Source organism: Rhipicephalus sanguineus, unplaced genomic scaffold, assembly GCF_013339695.2.
Source record: "Rhipicephalus sanguineus isolate Rsan-2018 unplaced genomic scaffold, BIME_Rsan_1.4 Seq10638, whole genome shotgun sequence".
In the NCBI taxonomy this organism is placed as follows: Eukaryota; Metazoa; Arthropoda; class Arachnida; order Ixodida; family Ixodidae; genus Rhipicephalus; species Rhipicephalus sanguineus.
In genome coordinates this window covers 232,800-258,950 of record NW_023614258.1, presented here as the reverse complement: position 1 = coordinate 258,950, position 26,151 = coordinate 232,800, and the positions used below count along the sequence as shown (strand labels likewise).

The following is a 26,151-nucleotide window of genomic DNA, read 5'->3' as shown; positions in this document are numbered from 1 at the left end:
CGTGCTCTTCCTGGCGTCGCCTGTCGTAGTAGCGTAGCGGTTCAACTACCTCGTCGCCATGTGTTGTGTAGGGCAGGAGCGCGGCGTAACCCGCGGCGGGCCGACGGAGAGGCCGAACGACGGGAGGGCGCGCGGAGTGAAGACGCAGAGACCAAGCTTCGGCGAGACTGACGGGAGACTGCTCTCCCGCGTTTATTGCAGGCGGTTTTAAGGAGCAAGAAAGAAAGGTTATTGGTCCACAAGGCACGGGTCACATGACCGGCACGGCCACGCCGGATTGGTGATTCAAAGAGGCATGGCAGAGACCTAGCTCCCCCTTGTAGCATGAACAGAGAGCACAACAGCACTGGTGTCTCAGCATGGCACCAGGGGTCACACGACACAACAACTGTATATTGGCTTTTCGAAAGTATGCATCCACGCATACTTATCCGTGTGGTTGCATATCTCTCAGACGACTTCCGCGGTAAAAAACAACGCGAAGACGCCGCCGCGCAGCACACCACAGCGTTGGGTCAAAGTCCGCTCCGCGCCGTCTTCGCGAAGAGAATTGCGCTCTTTCTGCAGCCGGCGCCAAATGCTCCCGCCCGAATGAAGTTAACACCTTGCAGGTAACAGCTGTTATTTTAAGAACGCACCGGATACGTTTACATCGACACGCGGCAGCGATAAAACGACCCGAGGAGAAGACGAAACTTACCGGCGGATAGCTGCTGATGTTCCGAGGAGGTTTGACGTACTTTCGCCGTCCGTACTGAAGCCTGGCGATCAAAGTCGTCTTCCGTGTCTGTGGTGCTACCATCATCCAGAGATTCCCGCTCATATTAATCGGAATCCGTCAAAATTCACCGTTTCTGTGGAGCACCCGTGAGCGGCATCGACGCGAAGTCTGAAACAACGAGCGCTCACCTACCCGACTGTGAACGAACTTTAAAAATCTCACCGTGGTGGAAAAAACAAACTCACAAACAAAACTGATAAAAAACATGTTATTTTATGCTTTGTATTGCGTTAGCTGTCCAGAACCGCTCAGAGAGTGCCAAAATTTGAGCTTGAAGTCATCGATAACGTACTATCAATGGGAACAGGTGTGGTCACGAAAGTGTTAAGCGCAGTGACTTGTCCAACATGGTGTGGACGCAGATCAACAGGTATGCCTTCTAGAAGCTTTTAGCGTGGTTCTGTATCGGCTGGCCACCTAAACTTCGCCGTTCGCCTTGTTGAGACGCGTAATTAAAGTCTGCAACATATGCATCGGAACTTCAGTCTCAAGTTAGCTCAACCTGCCTGAGATCGCCTTCAAGCACTAGCTTCCGGAAACATCAGCGTTGCAACTCCACCGACATCGCAGTCATGCCTGAACTTGTGACTTCTGGTATCCGATCATCGGGGACTCAGCGCTTCTGGTCATCTCGCGTAAGCCTTCATCTGTTTGTACTTTTGAAGTTTGACATCTTTAGCTACTGTTTACTCTATTTTTGTCCGCTGTTAACCTAGATGTACTACTGCCTGTGTTAATTTCATTGTTTATTCATTGTTTGTTAATCGGAGGCTCATACGTTGGAGAGCCAAACAACTTCTGCGATAGAATGCAGCAACACAGGAGAGACACACTTATGATCTTAAAAGACGCTCTCCCACTTCTGAAAGCAGTGCTGAAGAGAGAGGAACTGCCCCCTTGCGATTGGACAGCATTGTTATACGGTGTTGTTCCTAACCAATGTTGGCCCTAGCCAAGGAATCTAGGGAACAGCATGTCAATAAAAAGGCCGTGCTGTGGCTTAACAAGCGTTTTCTTGACTTGACCATAACGGCAATAACGGCCATATGCGTCAAGGTCAGAAGCGGCTCTCAGACTTCTGGGGAAGTTCTTCCTCGAAGTGCGAACACACCAGCGAGGACTTGAATGGTAAGTAGTTTTCTTCATTTTATGGTTTTATGGTAACTCATGTTGCGACGATGGAGTCGGGTTATAATGCACCTGAGCTGAAGTGTGTGTATCACATGTGATTTTTTTCATATTTAAGTGAACCCTTCATGTTGTTTACAAGTCCTTGTATGTTGAGCATGTATGTCATTGTATGTTGAGCTTGGTATAAGTCAAGTGTCGATCTTCTAGTCAGGAAATTTATAATTCATGCCATGTCTTCAATACAGCATTCAAGAGGAATACATTTTATCATAATGCAAGACGATGGTCAAAAACGGTGATTAATAATACTCAGAACTGGTATATATCTGCAACTGTTTAGACACTTATGTCTTGTGCGCAACCTCTTGATACACTCATACGTTTTCTTTTTTCTTTCTATTCTCTTTCAATGTTGTTATGCTTACCACATTTAAGTTATAAACGACATGTTGTCTCGTTGTTCTGTACCATGTATTCTATGTCTATACCATGTATTTTTGTCTGTTATATTTTTCTTTTTTTATCTGCTACAGGCGAACCCACTTATAACGATCCCACATATAACGATCTATCGGTTATAACGACCATATTTGGGTGCACTTGCGATTTTCCTATGCTAACCATTGAAGCTGCGTCCAGATATAGCGAACATTTTTCAAAGCCTCTTTATTTTACAACGAACACTTGAGACGCGGTCGCGGTAAAAATATGGCGCATACGAAGCGAAAACAAGTTATAGCATGCCTTCTAAAGCGTGACAGGGGCGCGCGCTCGCGCGTGCCCTGCTCCCATTTACTCGCGACTAAGATACCCAGATCGGCGAGCACCGCACGCAGATTTCGGACGCTGCGAGCGAGGTAGCTCACTTTCCAGGCGTTTCTTCAGTGGTAGAATGGCAGTGAGGAAAAAAAAAATAGTAGGCAGCATGAAGCGTTGCGGTCAGCTTTCGCACGGTGACCTTTCCTGACGCCGTTCTCTGTAGCTACGAAACAATGCCTTAATTGGAACGCAAGAAGGCATAAATGCAAGAAGTGATAACCGCGATAACTTTCCATCGCAAAAAGGTTCACTGCGTCCCTAAACTCGTCGACGCCACAATGTGCCGCAAAAAGTCCGTCTTTTCGTTAACGGCGGAAACCGGTCGATCGGTGATTACGACTTTCGCGCGATTACGGCGATGCCTTCACGGATAAGCATCAGAAAAGAGCAAAGGCGAGGTGGCGGCCGTCGATAAACGTGTCGTTATGCCTTATAGCCGACAACCTTATCACACTCATCTGTAGATATCTGCTCGGCTGCGCGTGTGGCGTACATCGTACAATGCGGATTGACGGCGGTACGAGCGCGCCATGCTGCCGTTCGCAAGTTTGCCGCCGCTGCGTTTGCTGCCAAGTTTGCCGCCGCCGCGTCGCTTTATAGAAACGAAAGTAGCTCGCTGTTGTTGAGCGGCGCAGGCACCGAGAAACGTCGATGCACTGACAGCGAGCGTATACTGCGTGTTTGACTAGGTGACAACTGAAGTGCGCCGCGCATCGTCGTGCAGGGCCGCAAGAGCATCGCGGAGACGTAGTGCGCGTTGCTTGCAAAATGCTTGTTTTCGCCGCGTTGACCGAAGAGGCTAGTCGCCGCATCCGTGCAGGATCCGGAGTGAAGCAAGCACGAAGAAAGTACAAACGCGCGCATACGGCATACAGCAAGCGGCCCGGCAGTGACTCCGCGACCCGAGTAGGCGACGCGCTGCGCGCAACTAGACAGGGATGATCGGCTCCACGCAACACCACCTAGACTAGCTCCACGTCGCGGTACCGCGCTTCGGTGAAACGGTGTCAGCTCATTGCAAAGGCGGTTAATAGACCTCTACCGGCCTACGTCACTCACTACCCGTGACGTCAGGTCACGTGACCTCTCGGCGCACGTGCAATGGCGGGTGGTTGGCAAAACACTCCCGCTGCCGGCTCAGCGTGGTGCAGTCGCACGGTGTTTGGCGCACGTTTTTATTTTCTTTTGAACTTTTTTCTTAATCTTTCGGTTCCAAGATTATTTGTGGTATGTGTCAAAGAACATGTCGTGGACTGCGTGACGAAAAATTTGCCACGCTGCTGGCTGTTTAACTTAAAGAAGTGAACCCACGTGGTGGTCTGTGCGAGGAACAGCAATATCGTCTTCGATAATGCGCCTCGTTTACTGTGGCGTGTAGTTTGCGTTTAAAGGCAGCGGCGATATCGGTTCACATGTGCGGACGTTGAAACTGACAATACTGTGTGTGGTGTGTGCTGTGTGAATAACCATGCGTCTTGTTTGCGAAAACATTGGCACGCGTTGTATCCAACAGGGCAATTTGCAGTGACCGGTTGTCGACGGAACATCAGGATTGGACATTTTATTTGACACGATGATCTGCGAGTGCGTACATCTCAGTGTTCGGGCTGCGTGCACAAAACAACAAACAAAAAAATTGGCCGTGTATCTGCGTGCTTCGCTGCAAATGTCGTCTAAAGACGATAGAAGAGGTGCTGCGTGAGATATGGACGCCATCTGGAAATACGTCGGGAAACATGAGTGCTGTGTTGCGGGCTGGAAGTCCCGGCGCAGCAGTAGGCGAAGACCGGCGGGGATGCCAGCCAGCCTGAACACGCGGTTTGGCGCGAAGCGCTGAAGCATAAGAAACGCCCGCACTCAACGAGTACTCTCCACACGCTCTTTTATTTACACGTCGCCTGGGTAAAAGGAATGCCAGAGCGGCGCCCCATGGCATTCGTACAGTGCAATACAGAACCGAAACCGAAACACAACAATGAGCTCGTGCAGAGGGCACGGAGGAAGTCAAGTTTAACGCGCAGTCGCATTTTCAGCGCAGCTTAAGGAACTAGGGTCTTTAGAATTAAGTATGTATGCATTTTCTATTAAAGGAACACACCACCTAATACTTGCCTAGTGATGTTGCGCCTCAGATATGCGTAATGTTTGCTTTTTGATCAACAACGCACACAAGTATGAACCTAGTCAGCCGTTCAAGGTGGCTGGCCATTGGGCAAGTGGTTCAACTTTGGCTGGGTGGCTGAATTGAGGGACGTGCCGACAAACAGAAGGACAGACAGACAGAAAGACAGACCAAAATTTCTCCGTTTAAGTATCCCAAGAAAGACTATCGTCTTTAAAAAGTGCATGATGTCCGGGCTGAAAGGTGAGACTACGGATGAGCTACCAGCGTGTTTTAGCATTGCTAAACATGCACGTACGGTTTGCCACGGCGAATATCCAGAACCATACGCGTATCGCCTTTTATTGGAGATGTACGTCTTAATGGAAGCAGTGGAGATTCTTGTTTGTCATATTCTAGTTAGCTTATTTTTACGGCTCGATATTTATGAAGTGACATTCCGAGTTTGTGTACCAAGTCTAAAGGAGGGGAGTAAGTATAGAAACACGTTGTAGGCATCAGATACAGCGAAGTAACCGCGCAAGACATTATTTATAACTAAATTATTGTGTTCAACATCTCAAAACTGCTCAGTGGATTATGAGGAACGTCGTAGGGGAAAACTTCGCTTTAATTTTCACGGGGATTTGTTAACTGAACGCAGGCTAATGAGTGTTTCCTTCGTTTTGTTTTTTTCTTTCATTCATCTCTGATCAGAATTTTGCGCCGTGAGTGAGAATCTAATCCGTGACCTCGCGCACAGTAGTCGCCAATGCTGTACATCGTTTAAAACTGCAGTGCAGATTTGGCGACGGAAATTGAGTACGTTCACATCCATGCCATGCTAATATTTCTCCAAACACCAGTCGTCGTGAAAACGTACAACGTTCGCTTTCGAGGAGCATAACATTTTTTTATGGCTGTCATCCACGACGAGCAAATCATATGTTGACCTAACAGATTCGTTCATTGCAGGCAGTAACTCTTCCTTCTAACAGCTGTGAGTTCAGAAAATAGCAATATGCAACAACTTCTATCGAAGTAAAGCAGACACAAGCAGCGCTGCTATGCAGAGAGATCCCGCCGGCGGAACTTTCTTGCCAACCAGCACCTGCTCCGAAGGCGGGACTTGGGGGCGGGACACTGCCACTGACGTCACACTGTTTACAAACAGGGAGAGGTGTATTCACTGGTGAGCACGCAGCGGGCGTCGCTTCACGACGCGAAAAGGCTTAGCTTCTCACTAAAGGGGTTGTTAGCACTTTAATAAATGTGCACAAAGGAAAAAAAGAAAACGGCTTGGCCGCAAAGCGCACGTTTTTAAGGGCGAGTCTATATACAACGAACTACTGATATAACGACCACTTTTCACGACACTTTCGAGTTCGTTATAAACGGGTTCAACTGTATTTCTAATTTTTTCTATGTAGTCATTGACGATCGAAACTGTCAATTACATGTTTGTTAACGAACATTTCTGTAATTATATGTCTGTAAATGACCCCAATACTAGCCTTCGGCTAAGGGGTCATACAGTGTTTGCAATCAATATATATTTATTTCATGTGAATAAACTTCAAACTTCAATCACAATCACAGACGAGTCTACGCTCAACCTGGAAATCTATTGGGGACAGTAGTTGAAAGAAGTGCCCATAATGTAGCGAATAGGTAGCATTGGGTAAGGAGACCATCGCTACAAAATATATGAAACGTCTTTATGATTACCGGTGCACAAAGCTGGGAAGGGTCTTTCACTGTTTATCAGTAGAGCTGCAGCACACATAAAAAGTTTCACAAAAAAATGTATTTACCATCGCGGCAGTTTTAGTTTAGGCCTTTACAAGCCCTATACACCAAGAAGTAGCTCTCCGCTGTGAGAGAGCGTGCGACTTTTCATGTCGCAAATATTCTTAACGCGTTTCATGCCGACGAGCGAACACCATTGCACATTATTTTAAACTTATCATGCGAGCAGCATGTGCAGTTGAATGACAATTGCACTGGTTGCGAGGAAACGAATGTGTTCTTCAAATAGATTTGTTTCTTCAGCTATTATTTCCCATCCATGGAAGTTTTTTTCTGTGCGAGAGTTTCGTTATTTCAAGGCTCAGTCAGGCTTGGCAAATAAATGTCGGCGATACGCTACTGACGACATGGCCTCTGATGGGCGCCAGTGTTTCTTAATTCCAAACTTATCGAGGCGTTGCTCTTAAACTAGTCAGAACATGCTCAACCGCTCTCGTTGTATTAATATTTTTTTTGATGATTTTGCATTTCAATATCACATATAACGGTAAATATTGCAATGACTTGATCTACCTTATCTAGGGACGTCTCCTAGAACTGAGGAGAATGCCAGCCCCGCACAGATACAGGACGGCACACGCCTTCAAGAAGACGAAGGACCTGCTCAAGGTATAGTTGTACTATATATTATGCACCAGCCATGTAAAACTGAACGGAGAATATTGAAACTATTTCAGAACAAGGAAGAAATCAGTACAGTAATCTGGACATTGGGCTTTACCAAAGTGCAAACAAAATTGACGATGTTGTCAAGTACCAGCTCCTCGTATCCCCATGGCGTCCCGATAGAACCCACAAGTTGTACTGCTTCAACGACTCAAAACAGAAGCAGAAGTTTCAGGTGGCATGGCTCGACAAATACCCATGGCTGAGCTATTCCGCGGTGTGTGAGGGTACATTTTGTCGTGTTTGTGTAGTATGTTGCCGCCCTGAAGTTGACAAAGGCCACCACACGTCCGCTGATGCGCTCGTGTTCAGACCTTGCCAAAACTGGAAGCACGCATTAGAAATATTTCAGCAGAAAACGGGGTACCATTGGAAAAGTCAATTGGCAGCTGATTTTTTTATAAAAGCATTCTCTAGTGGTGCGCGTAGTGTGGTTGACCAGATCGATAAAGCAGCAGAGTGTTGCAGATAAATGAAAACAGAAAGCGAATGGCCCCTATAGTCGACACAATAATTTTTTGTAGAAGACAAGGCCTGTCTCTTCGTGGCCACAATGACAGCGGACCATTGGATCTTGGCACAGTCCCATCAGAAAATGAAGGAAACTTCAGAGCATTGCTACGTTTGCGGAGTGGTTGCAGTAACAGCAGCCTTAAGAAACATATTGACAACTGCTCCGGCAACACCTCATATTTAAGTCCGACAGTTCAGAATGAGATAATTGAAATCTGCGGAACTCTCATAAGAGAGAACCTCATTGCAAAAATTAACAATGCAGGTTGCTTTGCTATACTCGCGGATGAAACAACAGATGTTGCTGGCATTGAACAGCTTACAATATGTGCCCGCTACTTGGACAAGGAACGCAACCAGATTGAGGAAGTTTTTTTGGGTTTTGTTCCCGTACATGACCAAAGCGGCCGCAACCTTGCAGCGGAAATCATGAATTTTTTAGTAAGCATTGGGATTGACATGACCAACCTTCGCGGGCACGGTTACGATGGTGCCAGTTCGATGGCTGGAAAAGCAAATGGTGTGCAAGCTGCAGTTCGCGAGAAGTACCCGAATGCGCTGTACACACACTGTTCCAGCCACAGTTTAAACCTAGTGCTTTGCACTGCCTGTTCTGTAGTGGACATTAAAAATTGCTTCGGAACAGTAAAGGAGACTGCGAAATTTTTCCGAAGTCCGCAAGCCGATCAAACGTGCTGCGTCAAAAGATTGCTGATATGTGTTCTGAGTCTAGGCGCAAGCAGCTTCTCGGCTTCTGCGAGACCCGCTGGGTCGAGAAGTATGACGCGCTTCTTTCTTTTGTTTGCCTGTTTGACCCTGTCATTGCAGCGCTTATTGAAATTAAATCAACTGGGAGCCCCGAGAATGCAGCCCAGGCCAACAACCTGATGTGTGAATTGCTGTCACCATTATTCATTGTAGGCCTCCATGTTGCAGAGCAGGTGCTGGCAGTGACTTTGCCTTTATCGAGAAAACTCCAGGCAAAGAACGCGGACATGTACTCGGCCATTGAGCACATCGATGTTGTGCAGCGCACCATTCATAATTATAGAACAAGCTCCGAAGCATTCTTTGGAAATATATTCTCCAAGGCTCAAGAGTGTGCAGACCAGCACAATGTCGAAATAGCAAGGCCATGGACAAGCCGCAGACAACAACATCGCGGAAATGCTCCCGCAGAAAGTGCAGACGAATATTTCCGCAAATCCGTCTACATACCTTTCATTGATTTTATACTTTCTCAGAGCAGCATTTTGATTCCTGCAGCAGTTCCACCATCACATGACTTCCGCCTCAAGGAGGCAAATGAACTAATGCTTGCGTTTGCTGAGGATGTGGATGAGATTTCATCTCTGGGTCAATTTGAGCTCTGGTGGACGAAGTGGGAGGCAACAGCACCAAGCCTGCGCCCTAGCACTGGGCTTGATTCTCTTCACTGCGACAGCACTTTTACAGCGAAAGCTGTTATGAGGTCATTTCACCGGCTGTTTTTGGCGCCGCTGCCGCCGCCGCCGGTGTCCGTAACCACTATCGCTCGAAATAAGGAAAAAAAACGAAATAAGAAATTCCAGGATGGAACGAGGTTCGAACCTGGGCCCTCCGCGTGGGAGCCCAGTATTCAACCTCTGAGCCATGCCGGTGCTTGAAACTGCATTGCAAAAAGGTCCTATACAGGCTTGATGTCGGGAAGGAACCACATTAGCATATGCAATATAGCTTGGTAGAAGAGTAAAATAAGCACCAAGCGTCGCACAACGCGAATTCTGTAACCAGGCGTCACACAATGCGAATTGCGCAATGAGTAGGTTGTTGAGTGCTTCCAACCCATTACAAAGGGCTCTGCCATAATTCTTCGTCATCAGGCACAGCATCAACAAAGTGCGCATAATGCCTTACATGCGTTTAGCAGGTACCAACGCTCTTCGTAGAATGACGAAAAATGCCACAGTGCCTGCTGCCCTACTTCTCAAAAATGACAATGATTTGTAGCGTAGTGGGTTCCTCGCAAGTGCACTTGTATTGGTTGCCAAGGAAGCCCATGAGCGCATGATCCATTTCAACGGGGTCTCAGTAAATTCTTCACCCCCCCCCCCCCCCTCCCGTCTCCCTCCCATGTCAACATATGTTATACAGCATGAGGGGAGGCGACCGGGCGTCACCCAATGCAAATTACATAACTGGTGGGCCGTTTAAAGCTTCCAACCCATTACAAAAGGCTGAGCCATGATTCTTCATCGTCATCAGTTGTCGCGTCAACAAAGTGCACATAATGCCTTACAGACTTGTAGCTGGTGCCTTGCTTCTCCCCAGAATGACGAATAATGGCTTAGTAGGTGCTTCCCAACTTCACAAAAATTGTGATTTATGGCGTAGTGGGTACCTTTCTAGTGTACTTGTATTGTAGCCTCAAGATAGCTTACAATGAGCTCTAGAAACGCCGCTGTTCCAGCTTTCGCTGTGACTGTGCTGCGGTTTCAGCGCAGGCCTGGCGTTTTTTGTCCTAGCATTCATAAGTTGCTGCAAATACTGGTAACACTCCCTCTATCCACCGCCACAGCGGAAAGGTCGTTCTCCAGTTTAAGGAGGCTAAAAACCTATCTGTGCTCTACAATGTCCGAAGAGCGCCTGGTCGGCCTAGCGCTCCTCTACTCTTACAGGGATGTAAATATCAGCCACAGTGATGTTATCGATCACTTCGCGAAGACTCCCCGTCATTTGGGCTTTGTTCTTTAAGTTCTCATTGGAGATAGCATGTGTACTCTGCAAATACTTTAATAAAAAGAACTGTCATACTTATTAAAATGTTTATCTCTCTCTGTCATACTTATTGCAATTTTTAAATGTAGGATCTTTGTGCTGATTGTAAATCTTTGTGCTGCCATGTTTTGTGAGCTATTTTAGATGCTATACCAAGTGTCTGTTTATCAAAAATTGTCATTACCTCTAATAAAAACCGTCGCATTTGCACACGCAAAACCTTTCACTAAAATCATTTGCTATTAGTTTCTTCTACACATATTTTGTATTTTTTCGTCAGGAGTAACATTATTTCAGATTATAGATTTTTCTCGAGTTTATGCTTTACTAGCTGTTTGAATTGTCAAGTGTTATGTTGTTTCTGTACGTGTATATCGCATCTTTTCGTGGCACATAACTATTTGTATTTCTGCGTTGTATATTGTATTGTATTTCCGCTTTCATTGATTTTCCGAAGCTTAATTTGTTATCATTACCGGCTCACCTCACCAACTTGGCTGTAAAACCTTTAAGAATGTTGTGAATGCTTAAAATATGACTTTGCAGTTATTTTATGAGCGTGGTCTTCTTATTTTTGACGTCTAGATTTATCGAGCAATTCTGATTGCACTGCTTAACTGACATCTGATGTAAGGTGTGAGAAAAAAAAATGTTTCAGTTATTGTTTTAAAATATGGAGAAAATAATCGTGCTCTCAATCCCCCTCTCATTCATAATTATGACGTTCGTGAGAGTGTTTTACGTTGGTAGTCATGCGAGATTATTGTTTGTATGATAGAATTGCTTGTATGCATCTTCCCTCGTATGCATTTTTAAAGGTGAAATCAGCGCTACGCATCAGGTACCTGCAGATTCATTCATGTTCACAGTGCCCAATGAGCCCAATTCATCTTACGTTCGATGCTTATGTACGGACCTACAGAACAGTCGCATGCACGAAATGTATATTTTATTTATTGCGTTTCAAGTAAAAACAATGAAACAGAAAATCTTTATTGCAGTCTCATTTTCTTGTTGGTAGCATACACCCTCATATTAATGTACACGTCATGAAGCAAGCAACTGCATTGAAATGTCGCGTAATGTATTGCTTGAACAAGGTGTCTGTGCATGCATCACGTGCGTGGATTTGCACGATGCGGAATGGCAATTTTAGTCTAGTTTAACACTATTCGCTGGAAGCTATGTAACCATAATAATAGACGCCGAAACAGAGAACTGAAAAGTTCTTGAAAGCCACCTGGCAGGCGTATTGAATTTCAGCCCCCTCCCCCCCCCCCCTGAAAAAAAAATCCTGGCTACACGCCTGACATCTACAAAGGTCGACGACGTCCTCAGTATAGCTTGTGAAGTATAGCTCCAGTCTGTTGTGAGCGGGCGCACAAGCGCTGCTTGCGGACAGCCGGTCAACCAAACACTTCAGAGGAGGACGTCTTGAAGACGGTCCATGTGGGGATGTTGTGTTTGTGGTTGTTGTACCACAATTCAGCGACACCAGTCAGATAAAATATGACGTGGCCTAGCTTGTCGGGGTCATCCCATTTATTATGCGCGCTCACCAGTTTGTAGTGGTCAAGCCAGTCTTCTACGTCAGTCTCATCTGCACTGCTGAAGACTTTTGGGTCCCGTAGCCGAGGAAGCCCGGTGCAGGTGATGGACAGGGGCGAAGGCGCCGGTGGGTTTGCGTTGTCAGCCATGATCGGCGGAAGTGTCCGGCTTCGCAGCTCCAGGTTGTAGCGATAGGAATGAACAGCACCCTCCACCAAATGTGAAGAGGTTTATTGGTTGTTCAAGGACGTAATGGTGTTCAGTGGCAAGGCAGCAAGAAGAGCCATGCAGAGGCACTGTAGCGATTTGACACACAAGCCGAGCGAGCCGAGCGTTGTCGATGTTGCTGTATGGAGGTGCATCTTCTTCACAGCAACATTGTGTGTATGTCATCATTTTATTGCAAAGTGGCGGAACCGAGCTGCAAGGCAAGGGAGGTGTGTTCGGCCAGCGCTTTCTTAGTTTGGAGTGCGAACTTCAGTTCCCTGTGGTCAGACGTGTGATGGGTGGCAAGTAGTGTTTTCTTGTGGGCTGCACACGATATCCTGTATAATTACCATAACAGTCACCAAACACTTGCAGAATGATCCCCTTCATCTTGATATTAGAGTGTTTCAGCTTGCAGTGATGGTTTACTACACGGAAAGTTAGGTAATACCATACCGGCTGATGAATGCACATGCACAAACTTTACCAGACGGAAACAGTTTCCATGACGTACCTGCCATACCTGGTCCACCATGACCAGGTACGGCAAGCTGTGCATCATGCGAAAGGTGGCTCGTACTTGGCTTATATTAAATTTCATCGATCCTATCGGTGCGATGTAAAACGCCACTATCCACAAACGTATGCACTCCTCCCATAACTCGTTAATGCATTAAGCTGGGCAAGTGGGTATTGATTGTATGCTTCCATATTGCTAGCGAACACGCACAAAGGACGACATAGAAAGAGACAGGACAACTGCTAGACTTCAACTGATTTTTAATCAACTGTGACGTGGCACCTGCGTGTGCGCAAAGAAATATATTGTGCCCTTCATGTCGATTAAAAATCGGTTGAAGTCTAGCGGTTGTCCTGTCTCTTTCTATGTCGTCCTCTGTGCGTGTTCGCTAGCAATATGGAAGCATACCTCCCATAACAACATTAACACTTTTGTGACTGCACCTATTCCCATCGTTCGTATCAGTGACTTCAAGTTCAAATTTTGGCGCTCTCTGGGCGCTTCTGGACAGCCAACACCATCCAAAGGGTAAAAGCATGTTTTTTATCAGTTTCGCTTGTGAGTCTCTTTTTTCCACCGTGGGGAGGTTTTTAAAGCTCTTTCGCAGTTGGGTAGGTGAGCGCTCATTGTATCAGACATGGCGTTAACGTCGCTTGCGGGTGCTCCACCGAAACGGCAGATTTCGACGGATTCTGTTGAATCTGAGCGGGAATCTCTGGATGATGGTAGCAGCACAAACATGGAAGACGACTTCGATTCGTCACACTTCACTACGGACGGCGAAAGTGCGTCAAACCACCCCGGAACATCAGTAGCTATTCACCAGTAAGTTTCGTCCTCTCCTCGGGCCATTTTATCACTGCCGCGTGTCGATGTAAACGTATCCGGTGTGTACTAAATATCACAGCTCTTACCTGCAAGGTGTCAACTTGTTCGGGCGGGAGCATTTGGCGCCAACTGCAGAAAGAGCGGAGTTCTCTTCGCGAAGACGGCACGGATTGGACCTTGACCTCGTGCTCCATAGTGCCGTGAGGTGGCTTCTTCATGTTGCTTTTCACTGTGGAAGTCATCAGAGAGATATGCAACCACACAAATAAGTATGCGTGGATGCATGTTTTCAAAAAGCCAACCCACAGTGTGCCAATCTTTGTTTCACCATGTCGAAAAACTGCTTCGTGCGGTGGCATGATAGGCACTAGTGCCTATATTTTTGTATGTATGTAAATAACCTTTGTACTTACAGAGGTTATATTTGCACTATTATTCTATAAAGGCATTGCATTAAAAACGTATATTTCTATTTTTTTATGTTTACCCTGTGCAGAGTGCCATTGATGTTTTTATAATTTTTTTCTTTTTGGTGCATTTTTTGAAATAATTTTTTTATAATATTCAAAATAAATCTGTTGTTTGAAGTTAATACTGTTAGAAAGACCAATTCTTCCTCTATCATTTGATACCCTACACTTTAGCATCAATCAATTTCTGTGGCAGGAAAAAAAAATTTTTCCTGGACTACCCAAAAACAACCGATTTTTCCGCGGTCACGAAAGTGTTAAAATGTTCTAGTTCGACCACAAATGAGCTTGACAGGTTTTGACAGGTGGTGCCATCTGGGAGTGTAGTGCACAACCAGGCAAGCACATAACTAAGCTAGTGTGTTGTACTTCATCAAAGAGGAATGGCGATTCTAGTTGTCCTTCAAATGCTTCCAAATCGCAGCTGTCATTGTCCGACAGCTCCAAGGAGCTTGTGCACGTGGCACGGTCAGTCCCAGACGTGTTACTCTTATGGGGGATATATTTTGGCTGACGCTGGCGCTTTGGAGGGTTGGGGGCTTAACGTGTAATTTTCAGAATTCTCAAGTTTTGCATAGTTGATATTGGGCGCCTTTGCGAAACTGGGTGCTTCTACGGTACTTTACAGTATTTTAAGCCTGCTTGAGGAAGACTGATGTGAAAACCAGAGCTCACAATGAATATGACAGTATGTATTTACTTGATTCTGAAGTGGGAATTTATCTCTCCAGAGAAAATTTGTACGAAAAGGGCAGTGCATCGGGAAAGCAAAAACCTGATAACAAAAGATGTCATTACCATCGCCATCGAATAAAATTGTGCATAGCGACAGAATGGTCTACGGTGGCTACAATTGAGAGGTGTGGAAACGGGACACTCCAATCTGGCCCCAGTCTGCAATCCCACAGTGGTGGCACCATGGCTTCTGCTTTCATATGGTCTGACTGATTTGCGAAGCCCCAGTGCTTGCTCAAGGACACTGCTCATGTGCGCTGCAGTCGGGCTGTGCACGACTGCTTGCTCTGTGGCCGCGCATGCCTGTCTGTCATTGCTAGCATTTTGACGGTGAATGTAGCTTTATCTACATACACACTAAACAACAGTATTACCATTTGTCAGTATACACACCTCTTTCTCAACAACCATGGCATCAGTGTGAGCCTTACACGAGTTAACTGGCCAAACAACCCGGGCACAGTGCACACATTGCTTGAAGTGTCGTTTCAGATGTACCACTGTTTGCGAGTTTAGTGAAGGCAAAGTGATGTTTATTAAGCATTTGCGGATTCCAGGAAGCAGGAGCGTAGTATCCTTGACAATGTCAACAGAACTGATAGTGGGCCTTGATTCATCTTTGAGTTACTTGTACAGCACAGAAGGTGACTTTTAAGGACCCTGTTTCTTTCCTTGGTATTATTGTCTGTCAATTCTCATTAATATTGTACAGCACAAGATACAGCACTGCTCATGTGTGCTTCTCTCTGTTGTCCATGTTGTATCTTGCACTGTACAACCCAATTCAACCATAGAGCAAAAGTGGGACCCTATTTCTTGAATTGCACCATGGTTTCTGCTTTCATCTGGTCTGACTGTGATTTGCAAAGCTCCAGTGCTTGCTCAAAGACTCCACCAGCATCCTCTTATTTAGCTGTTGTTATTTTTCAACCATTCGTACTGTTCATCTTTTGAAGTTTCTCTAAGTTGTGAATGTTGTGTGCAGGTTCTAGTGAACCCATTTGATGACATCATTCCCCGCAAGGTGCTGGAGGACTCAACTGCAGAGCGGCAACCTGCGCCTACTCTTTCCACATCTGTAGCGACCAAGTGAGGGTGCCTGCTTCGTTAATTTAGCACTATCCTCCCCACTTCATTTAAGCATGCCATCAATTACAAGCTTGAAAATGTGTTTGCTTTTCATTATGGACATTGGCATGGTTTCTAATACGCTTGCACGTTTATATTCACTTGCACAAGTCTGAGTCACCTCTGCAATGCTAAGTATCCTACATGCAGCCATAAGCTGCAGAAGAGTTCAACTTCAGAGTAAATGCCATGTGGTAAGCAAATATTCAGAGATATAAAGGCATTCTTCTGAGTTTTCACAATTGCTACGTATGAGTGGTAATCATATTCATGGCACATTGCAGACTACTAAGGGGACAGACACACACAGTCTCAACAGTTAAAGGGCACCTCACCAGGTTTGACAATTTTGAGCTAACGAGCGCCATGCATACACTGGGGGTTCACGATCACGTCTGCCAAAATTTGCAACGCTACGCGCCGCGCAAATGGGTCAAATTTCAAGGTGAACGCTGCTTGCCCTTCCTCTCGCGGGCGCGCGCTTTAGAGAATGAGGGGATGACGTACATGAGAAAATGGCCCTACGTAGACGACTGTGCTCTGACATCGCCAACAGTAGCACATGACGCTGCGATAATTATTTGACACGACATGTGTAGCTTGTGCAATTTTTTTGCTTCAATACATTAATAAAACTTCAGAGAAATAACGAGACACACAAAGGGAATGTGTGCGTCTTTTTCATTTTTTTTTCATGAATTGCAGCGAGATGCGGGGCTAATGTGCCTCCCTTTCTCATGCGTTCGTGTCCCCGCGGTTAGCGCATCGAGCAGACGCCAGCCCTGGAAACGAAAGTATTGTTCTGGCGCGTCCAAGCACTCATTATGCTCGTTTATTCCACCGCGTCCAAGTAAACTTCAATGCGGCACTGGCTCATGATACCGCCACTCTCGTGCCCGTACAAATGTCTCAACTTTCATGCCCGTCCCGCAGAAACACGCAATACACCACAGAGAACGCCGACAAAACGTCCATGGCCGCTACATAAAAAAAAAGGTAGCGGCTGTGCAACGCCGCTCGCGTGCTCGGGATGGCTCGGGCACGTCATGCGCACGTGACCATGCATGCGCATGACGTGTTCATGCGTATGTGTCAAGTGAAGAGGGCAGGGAAGGGATTTGGCTTGCGAAGGGTTTGAAACTCGCCTCCTCGCATCACGGTTTCGCGCCGCTACAAATTATTGTTTTTCTCAGCTCGTAATGAACCGATTTGAAAAATTCTTGCGGCATACTGCTCTTCATTCGGCACACAACTTCCAGCGTCTAACTAAAATTTGCTATGTGGCCTGGTGAGGGGCCCTTTAATGTTAAACCTCATCACCGCTTCTATGCCAGGCATAAGTGTATGCCAAGCCAAACGAGCAGCGACATGTTTCGGCAAGTGGCCATTTCATGCTTCTCGATAAATTTGTTACTACCTGTAAATGACCACATGACGAAATTGGAGCACTGCTCCACTTTGTCATTTTCTGTGATCTATCACTTTACTTGCATGCATATATACTTATACCTTGTTATAACGAGATGGGATATAACAAAATGATGGATATAAAAAAGTAAACAATATTCCCCTTGAAAACCCCATAGAGATGCATGCACTTGAAATCACATTTTAAGTAAAATTGACCCATCAATGGACATGACAAACTAAGATCATCCCCCAACTAAAAAGTCTTCACGCATTTATGCCGAATATGTCTCTTTCCGCAGTGTTCATGAGCCGTTTGGCACGACGGTTCAAAACTCCTCTTTCCCAACTTTACTGCCTCATGTCGTCATGCATAGCCATGTGCAAGCAATGCCACATTATTTGCGCTCACTATCGCGTTCTTCCATGCTATTGCAGTCCCGTCCCAAACCCCACCTCTCGCTGCAGCGTGCCGCGTAGGCCAGCACAGCTAGGTGCAATCGGGGCGTGGCCTCCAAGATTGCAACAGCTAGTCCTGATCAAAGCATGGCCTTCAAGATAGTGTTGTAGCAATCTCAAAAGTCGTGCCTAACTGTGCAGTGGGACGCCCAGCAGCGAAGAGATGAGAGATAAATGTGATGGTCAGCCGTTGCTTGTGTTTGGCGGTGAGCAATGACTACTGCATCTGTTTCTCTCCTTACTGTCGTCTGCAAAAGCTAAGGAGGCTGGGCATGGCTTCCGAGATGGCATCGACGTTGGAGAAACCGTTGGGGTCGCAAGAAGGCTAAGCCAAGCATTGGATGGTGTGCTATGTGTTGCTCGTTCACGATGGGGCATTCTTTTGCTCTTGTCTCTGTTTAAGAGCGCTGCTGTTCTGCCAGTTTCGCGACGATGTGGACGAGCCAAGCGTGAAATGGAAAACGATAGACTGATCGCATTGAAACAGAATGCAGCTGTCACACCAGATGCTAAGTTGCGCGATGCTGATGCCGTAGATTTTTTTTTCTGCTTTGATAAAATGTCATCACAAATGCAGCTGTATACCATTAGAGCAGACTGCAGTGCAGACTTCTTCTTTGCACATTAAAGTCTTGCACCTTATTGACAGATATTGCAGTAAAGGGGCAATAATGGGTATAATGAAGTAACATTGAATCTCGCTCCAACATCATTCTAATGTGTTTTGAGCATGCAGAATATTAACTTGGCAACGTTGCAGTGCATAGCAGGCCTACTCATTCTTCACATGCATGCTTGCTCAACCTTTCGTTGTACCCTACATGCCTCAACGGCAGGTATTACATGAGCAGGGGATGAGTTTAGTGGTCATAGGTTCATGCTTTCTTCTAGTACTGAGCAGACAAAAAGAACCACACTGAAGTAGAGTACCAAGTCAGGCTAGTTGGTTGACATTCATCGTAAAGGCTTTTGAACTGCACTGAAAAACAAAAGAAGAGGGATGGACGTCCAGTCTTCTTCCCTCGTCTTTTGTGCTTTTTTAAAATAAAATAAAATCAGCTAAACAGCAATAGCGGATGCCTTTGTGAAGTTCGGACAGATTGGTGTGGATCATGTTCTAGGAATTTCATTTCTGCTTGAGTTAGCTGTAGGGGTGTGAGAATAGTGAATTTTACTACCGAATCGATACGAATCGAAAAATAACACCGAATTGAATACAGATATAAATCAAATACCATTCGAGTTGTTTTCGAACAGTAAGGCAACCATTTTCAAAACAGCCGTAGATTTCCAGAACAATTTATTTGAAACAAACTAGTAATGCAAAGGGACATTGCAACTGCAGTTGAACCTGGTTATAGCATATAAAGAATTATTTGTTATGAGGAACTCAATATGAACTTTGGTTGGTCATGTTCGATTCCCGCACGACCAACAAGGACGGTTGATCTTTGCTTTCAAGAGTAGAACACGATAGTGTAATGGGGCCGTGTTCGTATCGCCTTCCCAATCGCTAGCCTAGCTCCACTTTTCGGTCGACACCGTGCCGCAAGGAAAGCCAGAGTGTGGACATCCATGCATGTGGCATCATGGAACACGGAAAGTGTGCCATCTTGCGGGTGAATTTCAAGCCGCTGAAGTTAGTATGGTAGAGGATGTATGCGTGGTGGCCGAGCGGCGAAACGCATGGCACCACGGAGCGAAAGGTCGCTGGTTCGAAACCCCAGTCCCACTCAAACCGAAGATTCTTTATTATTTCTTTATTTGCATTTACCTTGAATTTTCACGCATGCAGGGGTGGCGCATATTGCGTATTTTTAATACAATTCCGTTTTCCCGCACCAAGCTGCTCCTAAAGCATAAAAATTGCAAAAACTGCACCGAACAATTCCAAAACAGCCTCCAAAGCAAGAATTTTGCTGCCCACGTACGCTTCAGTCGGGAAAAAAGGCTGAGTCGACAAGATGATTTTCCAAGCATCTCCAGGGATATAAAGAAAATGACATGTTCGCAGAACTCATAGACACGCCCACGCATCTTTCTTCTACGTACCTTTCTAATGAAGGTCTCCATGGTGCCGCCATAATCTCCTCTGAGTTGTTGTACGTAAATATATGCGTGAACCCCCAAAAATGTGATGTTGTGCCCCAAGCGTGCTGCTTCTACTCGCTAGGCTGTGTTCTGTCGCTTCACAAAAGCTATCAAATGGCATGCGTAGCGGGGTTGACTCTCAGGTTCTTTGTTGTGCGTAGCATGTTCCTTCGGTCGCTGCAGTTTTCGTGTCGGCGCTGCTGCATGTGGTCACCTACACGCGTGTTTGCTGTGGAAGTCTGCAGTTTTAGAATAAGGTACGCAAAGTTTTGGGTTAGTGTTTGTTGCCACTGCGCATGCGTCATACGCTATCCTTTTGTGGGCCCCTGTTAAGTGGCGGAAATAGCGGGCGACCACAGCGATCACTATCTTTGCGTACGCTATTTTATTGCGTCAACGGGGCAACAATTAGCTTCCTGCATGCGACGCATCTCCGTGATGCTCGAGCAGTTTTGCATGAGAAAGTGGCAGCGCACTGATGCGAAGTGTATTTGTGTCGTCCCCTAATAAAAGCATCCAGTATGTTTACAACGACGCTATGTTTGCAGTACTAGCCCGTTTGACAAGATAGTCAGTGCGGCGAGGTTTCTTGGCGCCCACACCGCACTCTTGAAGGCGGTCCCTTACGAGATGGCAGAGAGCTGCAGTGCAGCGCGCTTTCCTTGTTGCCTGTTGAAAGCGTGCAATACACTTGACGCTACGCCAACTGCGCGGCCTAGCAGATAGCTGAAGGCACTTATTGTGATGTTCTCTCGACAAAGAGTAGCTCTGACCTACAGGAAGCTGTGGGGAAGCTTGAAAAGGTTTACAAGAATAGAAATCTGGATGAGCTTGTAAGAATGCATCATAGAGCAGATAGCACAAAAAATACATAGACACAAGCCAGGAACATAAACACGAAACGAGTGCTAACTTCAAACTAAAATTTATTCTCAGAATCCACGCCTATTTATCAACTAGCAAAGATCAAAACACCACATTTCACCCAAGAAAGTACATCTTATCCCACAATGAATAGCATGACGCCACAACATCTTGATCGGCTCTTACAACAAAAATGATACACGCAAAAGGCAACGCAGTCAAGATAAGCTAAAAACTGAACGCGAGTGATTACGGTACGCGCGCTCAGACTAGGGACTTTTATCACGCGGAAAGCGTAGGTGCCAGGTTAGCTGTAAGGAAAGCCAACTCACAGGGGTGCACGCTCAGGGAAGGCTGGCTGACACACTCGAGATCGTTCTTTTGAATCAAAAATGCTTCCACGATATCTCTGGACACCTTATTATTTACAGTACAACCCTGTTGTGTCATTTAAAAGCGGTTCACAACCGCACTGCCAACAATGCATTGCGAGATGCGAGTATGGTGAACCTTTGAGAGAGCTGAAATGCTCTCTGAGCCTAATGTTCAAACATCTGCCCATCTGGCCGATGTATTTACGTCTGCATGAAAAAGGGATGCAATAAACAACATTGCAAGTGCAAGAAACAAAACACATACCGTGCCTAATCGTACACCTAGCCAGGGGCGTAGCCAGAAATTTTTTTCGGGGTGGTTCAACCATACTTTATGTATGTTCGTGTGTGCGTTTGTATGTGTGCATGCCTATATACACAAGCAACACTGAAAAATTTCGGGGGGGGGTTGAACCCCCCCCCCCCCTCCCTTGGCTACGCCCCTGCACCTAGCCTTTTTGTGGTCCTTCTTACTGCACATGTGCCTCTGCAGTCTTGGACAAATCGCGCCCACCTTGTTTTTCGCGGTGAAAACAATGTCAGGATCATGATGCGATGCCACCTTTTTTGACGCGGTGAGATAGCCCATGGATGTACAGTATAACCGCGAAATGTTTCTTGACTAACGTCCGTACCTTTGGAGCACCCTCTGCTCCTGCTTTTACGGCCTTTAAACATTTGAAGCTGGCAGCAGTAATGACAGCTTCTGGGTACCCAGCTTTCCGAAGCTTGCGCACCTGCTCATTCACACTCTGTGCCATCAAATGTTCACAGGAGTCCTTTAATGTTGAGTGAATGCAAGAAAAAGCGATGCCTTGCTCGACAAGCTTCGAATGGCAGGAATTAAAGCTGAGAAGGGCTTTTACAGAACAAGGCATGTATTGCCAGCATACATGCGAGCCCCCCAACGTTATCCGCAAGTCTAGAAACTGGATTACATTGTCATTTGGTGTCTCAAACGAGAAAAACAAACCTTGGCCAGGCTCGTTAAACACCTTAAGCACCTCAACTACCTTGTGGTCGAAATTTGCCGCATGAGCGAAAATGAGGTGGTCATCCACGTCCCTCATGATTTTATGGGTCACGCCACAAAGCTGGCTGTTAATGGCTCTGTCCACCTCAGCGAAAAATATCTGACTCAGGACAGGTGCCACTCGAGACCCTATACAGTGTATCTCATTTATAACGAACCCATTTACAGCGAAATAGCGGTTATAACGAAGTGATCTTCATTTCCCGGTCCCAATTTCCGCATTCTCAATGCCTTTTAATTCCACTTTTAACGAAGTAAAAAAATGCGACTCAGCGGATATAGCGAAGTTTTTTGTCGAGAACAACAACAAAAAAAATCCATCAAACCACTTTTTGAGCTTTTGCGTGAACCAGCTAGGCCGAAAAACCGCCAGTTCTTGGCTCCCGGCAGCCGCTTAGCCCCACTTGGCTCCCTGCGAAAGCTTGCTTCACCGCACCACACGGTCGCCCGGTAGCTGTCTCGCGAACGCTTCCCATTCTTTTTTCCATTGCCAGGCGGGCCGACCGCCACGATCTTATCTCGTTTCACGGCGTACTCCTCTCTTCAGAGAGGAGGTCGTGGGGGCAGCTTCAGAAACTTTGTGGCCGCTTTAGACCGGTTCCACTGTGGCGCCTCGTTTTGGTGAAAAAGCGAAGCAAGTTGGTGCGCTCCTAAATTGCTTTTCTTCCACAGCATGGCGCCACCAGCTAGGCCTGCCTAAAGCCCCTTGATCTACAAAGTAGCGACACTCTCCTCCGCACGCGCGTTTTCCTCCTCAATTCTCCTCGGATTTCTCCCCTCCCCTGGCCGGCGCGCTGCGCACGGCACGCTAAACCCTCCACTGGCTCGCTGCAGCCGCATTAGAATCACTGCGCGCGCTTGTTTAATCGTCCCCTTGAAGCATTAAATGAGAACCTGTCTCTTAAGCAATAGTCATGACGAAAGTGGGCTTCCGATAGAACAAAGTGGCAAATATATTAAGACGCTTCGATAAAATACAAATAAGCGCTTCGAAAAAAAGATGATTATACCAACTGGCGGCTGAGCGGTTTACCTCTTCGTCGCCGCCTCGGCTCTCCGTAACGCGGAGGTGTATTAAGCGCATATTAAGCGTAATTTTTTTCATAATTGTGGTCTTGGTGAGCTCAAAGAAGGCAGCCAAGAAGGAATGTGGTGGTTTACTTAAATTAAATTGGGCCAAATGAGTGGGCCCGAAGCCTTTTTGTGTCAATGCCACTGTCAGACACGCACGCACACGACACAGGTAAGCAGGCACACACACATGCTCATACACACGCGATACAGACACGTATGCACATAGATACACACGATCATACGCACGCGATACAGGCACGCACGCACATACACACGCGATATAGATACACACATACATACACAAGCGCGCGTACACACGTGATACCGACACACATGCGTGCACATGCGAACAGACAGGCACGAACTTACATACACATGTGCATACACACGCGATACAGACATGCACGCACATACATACATTATATACACGCGCATACAGAAGCGATACAGACGCGCACGCACATACATGCAGACGCGATACACACACGCATGCACATACATACATACACACGCGATGCAGACACGCACGCACATATATACACGCGATACATGCGCGCACATAAATACACACGAGATACGGACACGCAGACACATACTACACACGCGATACAGACACACACGCACATACACAGGATACAGAAACGCACGCACGCGCAGGCGCACACATACGTTCGTGCATGCACAAACACGCACAATGACACATACACAAACGCACGCACATGCACTGACACGTTAACACGTGCGTACACGCACATACAAACGCAGGCGCACATATGCACACATACAAACAAGCATAAACCTGCACACACCCGTACACACACGCCTGGAGGGTTCATGGCGTCCGTGAGCAACTGAAAGCGCGCGAAGTTTGCTTGCGCTCGCTTCTCGTGACGTCAGGGTCACCTGACTGGTGGGTATTGCGCGTCGCAGCCATTCAGCGTTGCGGATGCGCCGGCTCCGCGAAAGAGAGGGTGAATAAAGAGGAGGTTGACGGCGCGGCGAGGGTGAGTCGGCGTGGATAAAGGAGCGCTGCTACTTTCCAACATCAAGGGACTTTAGGCCTGCCTAAGCTTGGCTGCGGTGCTTCGCCAGCGGCTCCGTGCAAACCTGTCGCACACAAAACCGTTCTTTTTTTGGTGGGGTTCAGTCAGTTCAATCTTAGCAGCAGAATCAACCGTTCGCACATGTTGTGCGCCTCTGTTCACAGGTGAAAAGTGGATTATCGCAGCGCTCTTGGACTTGACCACGGTTGAGCAGTAGAAGCGTTGGTTGGCTCGCGCTGTCTCTATCCATTGGTGAAAAGCGGATTATTGGCCGCGAGATTGAGCAGATCGAGTCGCCGCCTGGCGGCTACTGGCTGAAGTGTGCCTAGTGTGGATTGCTCCCTGCGTCGTCTGCTAGCCACGTCGTGTTTGCATGTGCGCGTACGTCCTGCACGTTCTCAAAGGATTGTTTGTTCTGTTATGTTAGCGCGAGTTTAACTGCTCATACGCAGTGATGTGATAGCTGCGCCAATTGCGCCAAACTGCGCCAAGACGTCAAACCTGCTACATCCTGCTACATCTCCGCTGTTCTGCGCCAAAACTGCGCCAAACTATAAGCACACTAGCGAAAAAACGTGCGCAGCGCGCCGGTCGGCGGCAAAACGCGACACTCCAAAGCTGCCGCGTGGGAAAATTTTCGTGCGGCGAGAGGAATGGGTTCGTGCATCATTTTTCGTGACCCCCCAAAAATGCACCTCGGAAGGAGCGGCTCGCCGCGAGCTGGTGTGACCGCACTGCCGCAGCAACATAGGAGTAAAATTTCAGTGTGGCACAGCGACGTCCATGCCTGTCTTATTTTTGCCCCCTTTTTTAAGTTCCACTACTCGAACTAGTGTTATACCCCTGTCACAAGGACAACCTTAACCGTGGTTAGGGTAGCCACCCTAGTTAGGGATAGCTACACAGCAGAAATAACAGCACTTATACCCCTGTCACACGGCAAATCTAATGTCATTTACAGCTAATGTCATTCGTTTGTAATGGCATTTGTTTGCTGTCACACGGGGAAACTAATGCCATTCGATGAAAATGACATTTCTTGTCGAATGAGTTCCCGAAACACATTCGCATTCGATTTCGGACCGAATGCGTAGTCTCGACGCCAGGGACCTTTTAGGGAGATAACTGTTGACTTATGTATGCGTAACTTTTGTAATTCGTAAATATCTTATTATTTACTAGACTAACTTATTACTGGTTTGATCACGTAACAGCACGTGCGAAAGTTTCTAAAAGAAAGCTACTCTCAACTGCAGCGGCTGGTCGCCGGCCACGTTTCATTTGTGCTCTCTTGTTGTTGCCCGTATCGCGGGATCGCGGGTGTTGATCGTCCGATTGCGCATGTTGTGGTGATCAAGGTGGTGACTACACGAATTAGCTGCCGCCGTCTCATTTCTGCAGCCGGAGTGTCAGTCGCGCTCGCACGCTTTAGTTCACTGTACCAACGCCCGGTCATATCGTCGGCCATGTTGGTTTTCGATTAGTTCTTGGCTTGACTTCTTTTGTGTCGTACAGCTGTGGCAAGTTGTGTAAAACGGCTGCGTTTATATTCTTCGAACAGCTTTTTAGTGATAGAAAATTATTTTCGAGGATACACGCATGTGAGATGCAAGTTTTAATATATTTTTATTTCTCCCAACGTCATGGCTCAGGAGGGCTAAGGTCATGGTCAGTCAGTGAGCAAACCTCGCGGAAAACTAGGTTCGCCATGGAACGGCTATCAACAAAGACTATTCTGTCCTCGGCGGGTCAGAGCCTCAGGTCGTTCCACCAAGTTCATTGTCAACATCCTG

General features: G+C 46.7%; 1 protein-coding gene across 3 annotated transcripts in view; it reads left to right on the top strand.

Moving 5' to 3' along the window:
• Positions 1-26,151, top strand: part of LOC119376001 (spliceosome-associated protein CWC27 homolog) — a 381,331-nt gene that overhangs the window by 132,014 nt on the left and 223,166 nt on the right. For 2 of the 3 annotated variants that reach the window (XM_037646002.2, XM_049411347.1), the window contains exons 5-6: positions 7,164-7,250; positions 15,871-15,974. In XM_037646002.2, the coding sequence (XP_037501930.1) occupies positions 7,164-7,250; positions 15,871-15,974 (191 nt within the window). The remainder of the gene's footprint in view (positions 1-7,163; positions 7,251-15,870; positions 15,975-26,151) is intronic. The other variant, XM_049411346.1, reaches the window with a different exon arrangement.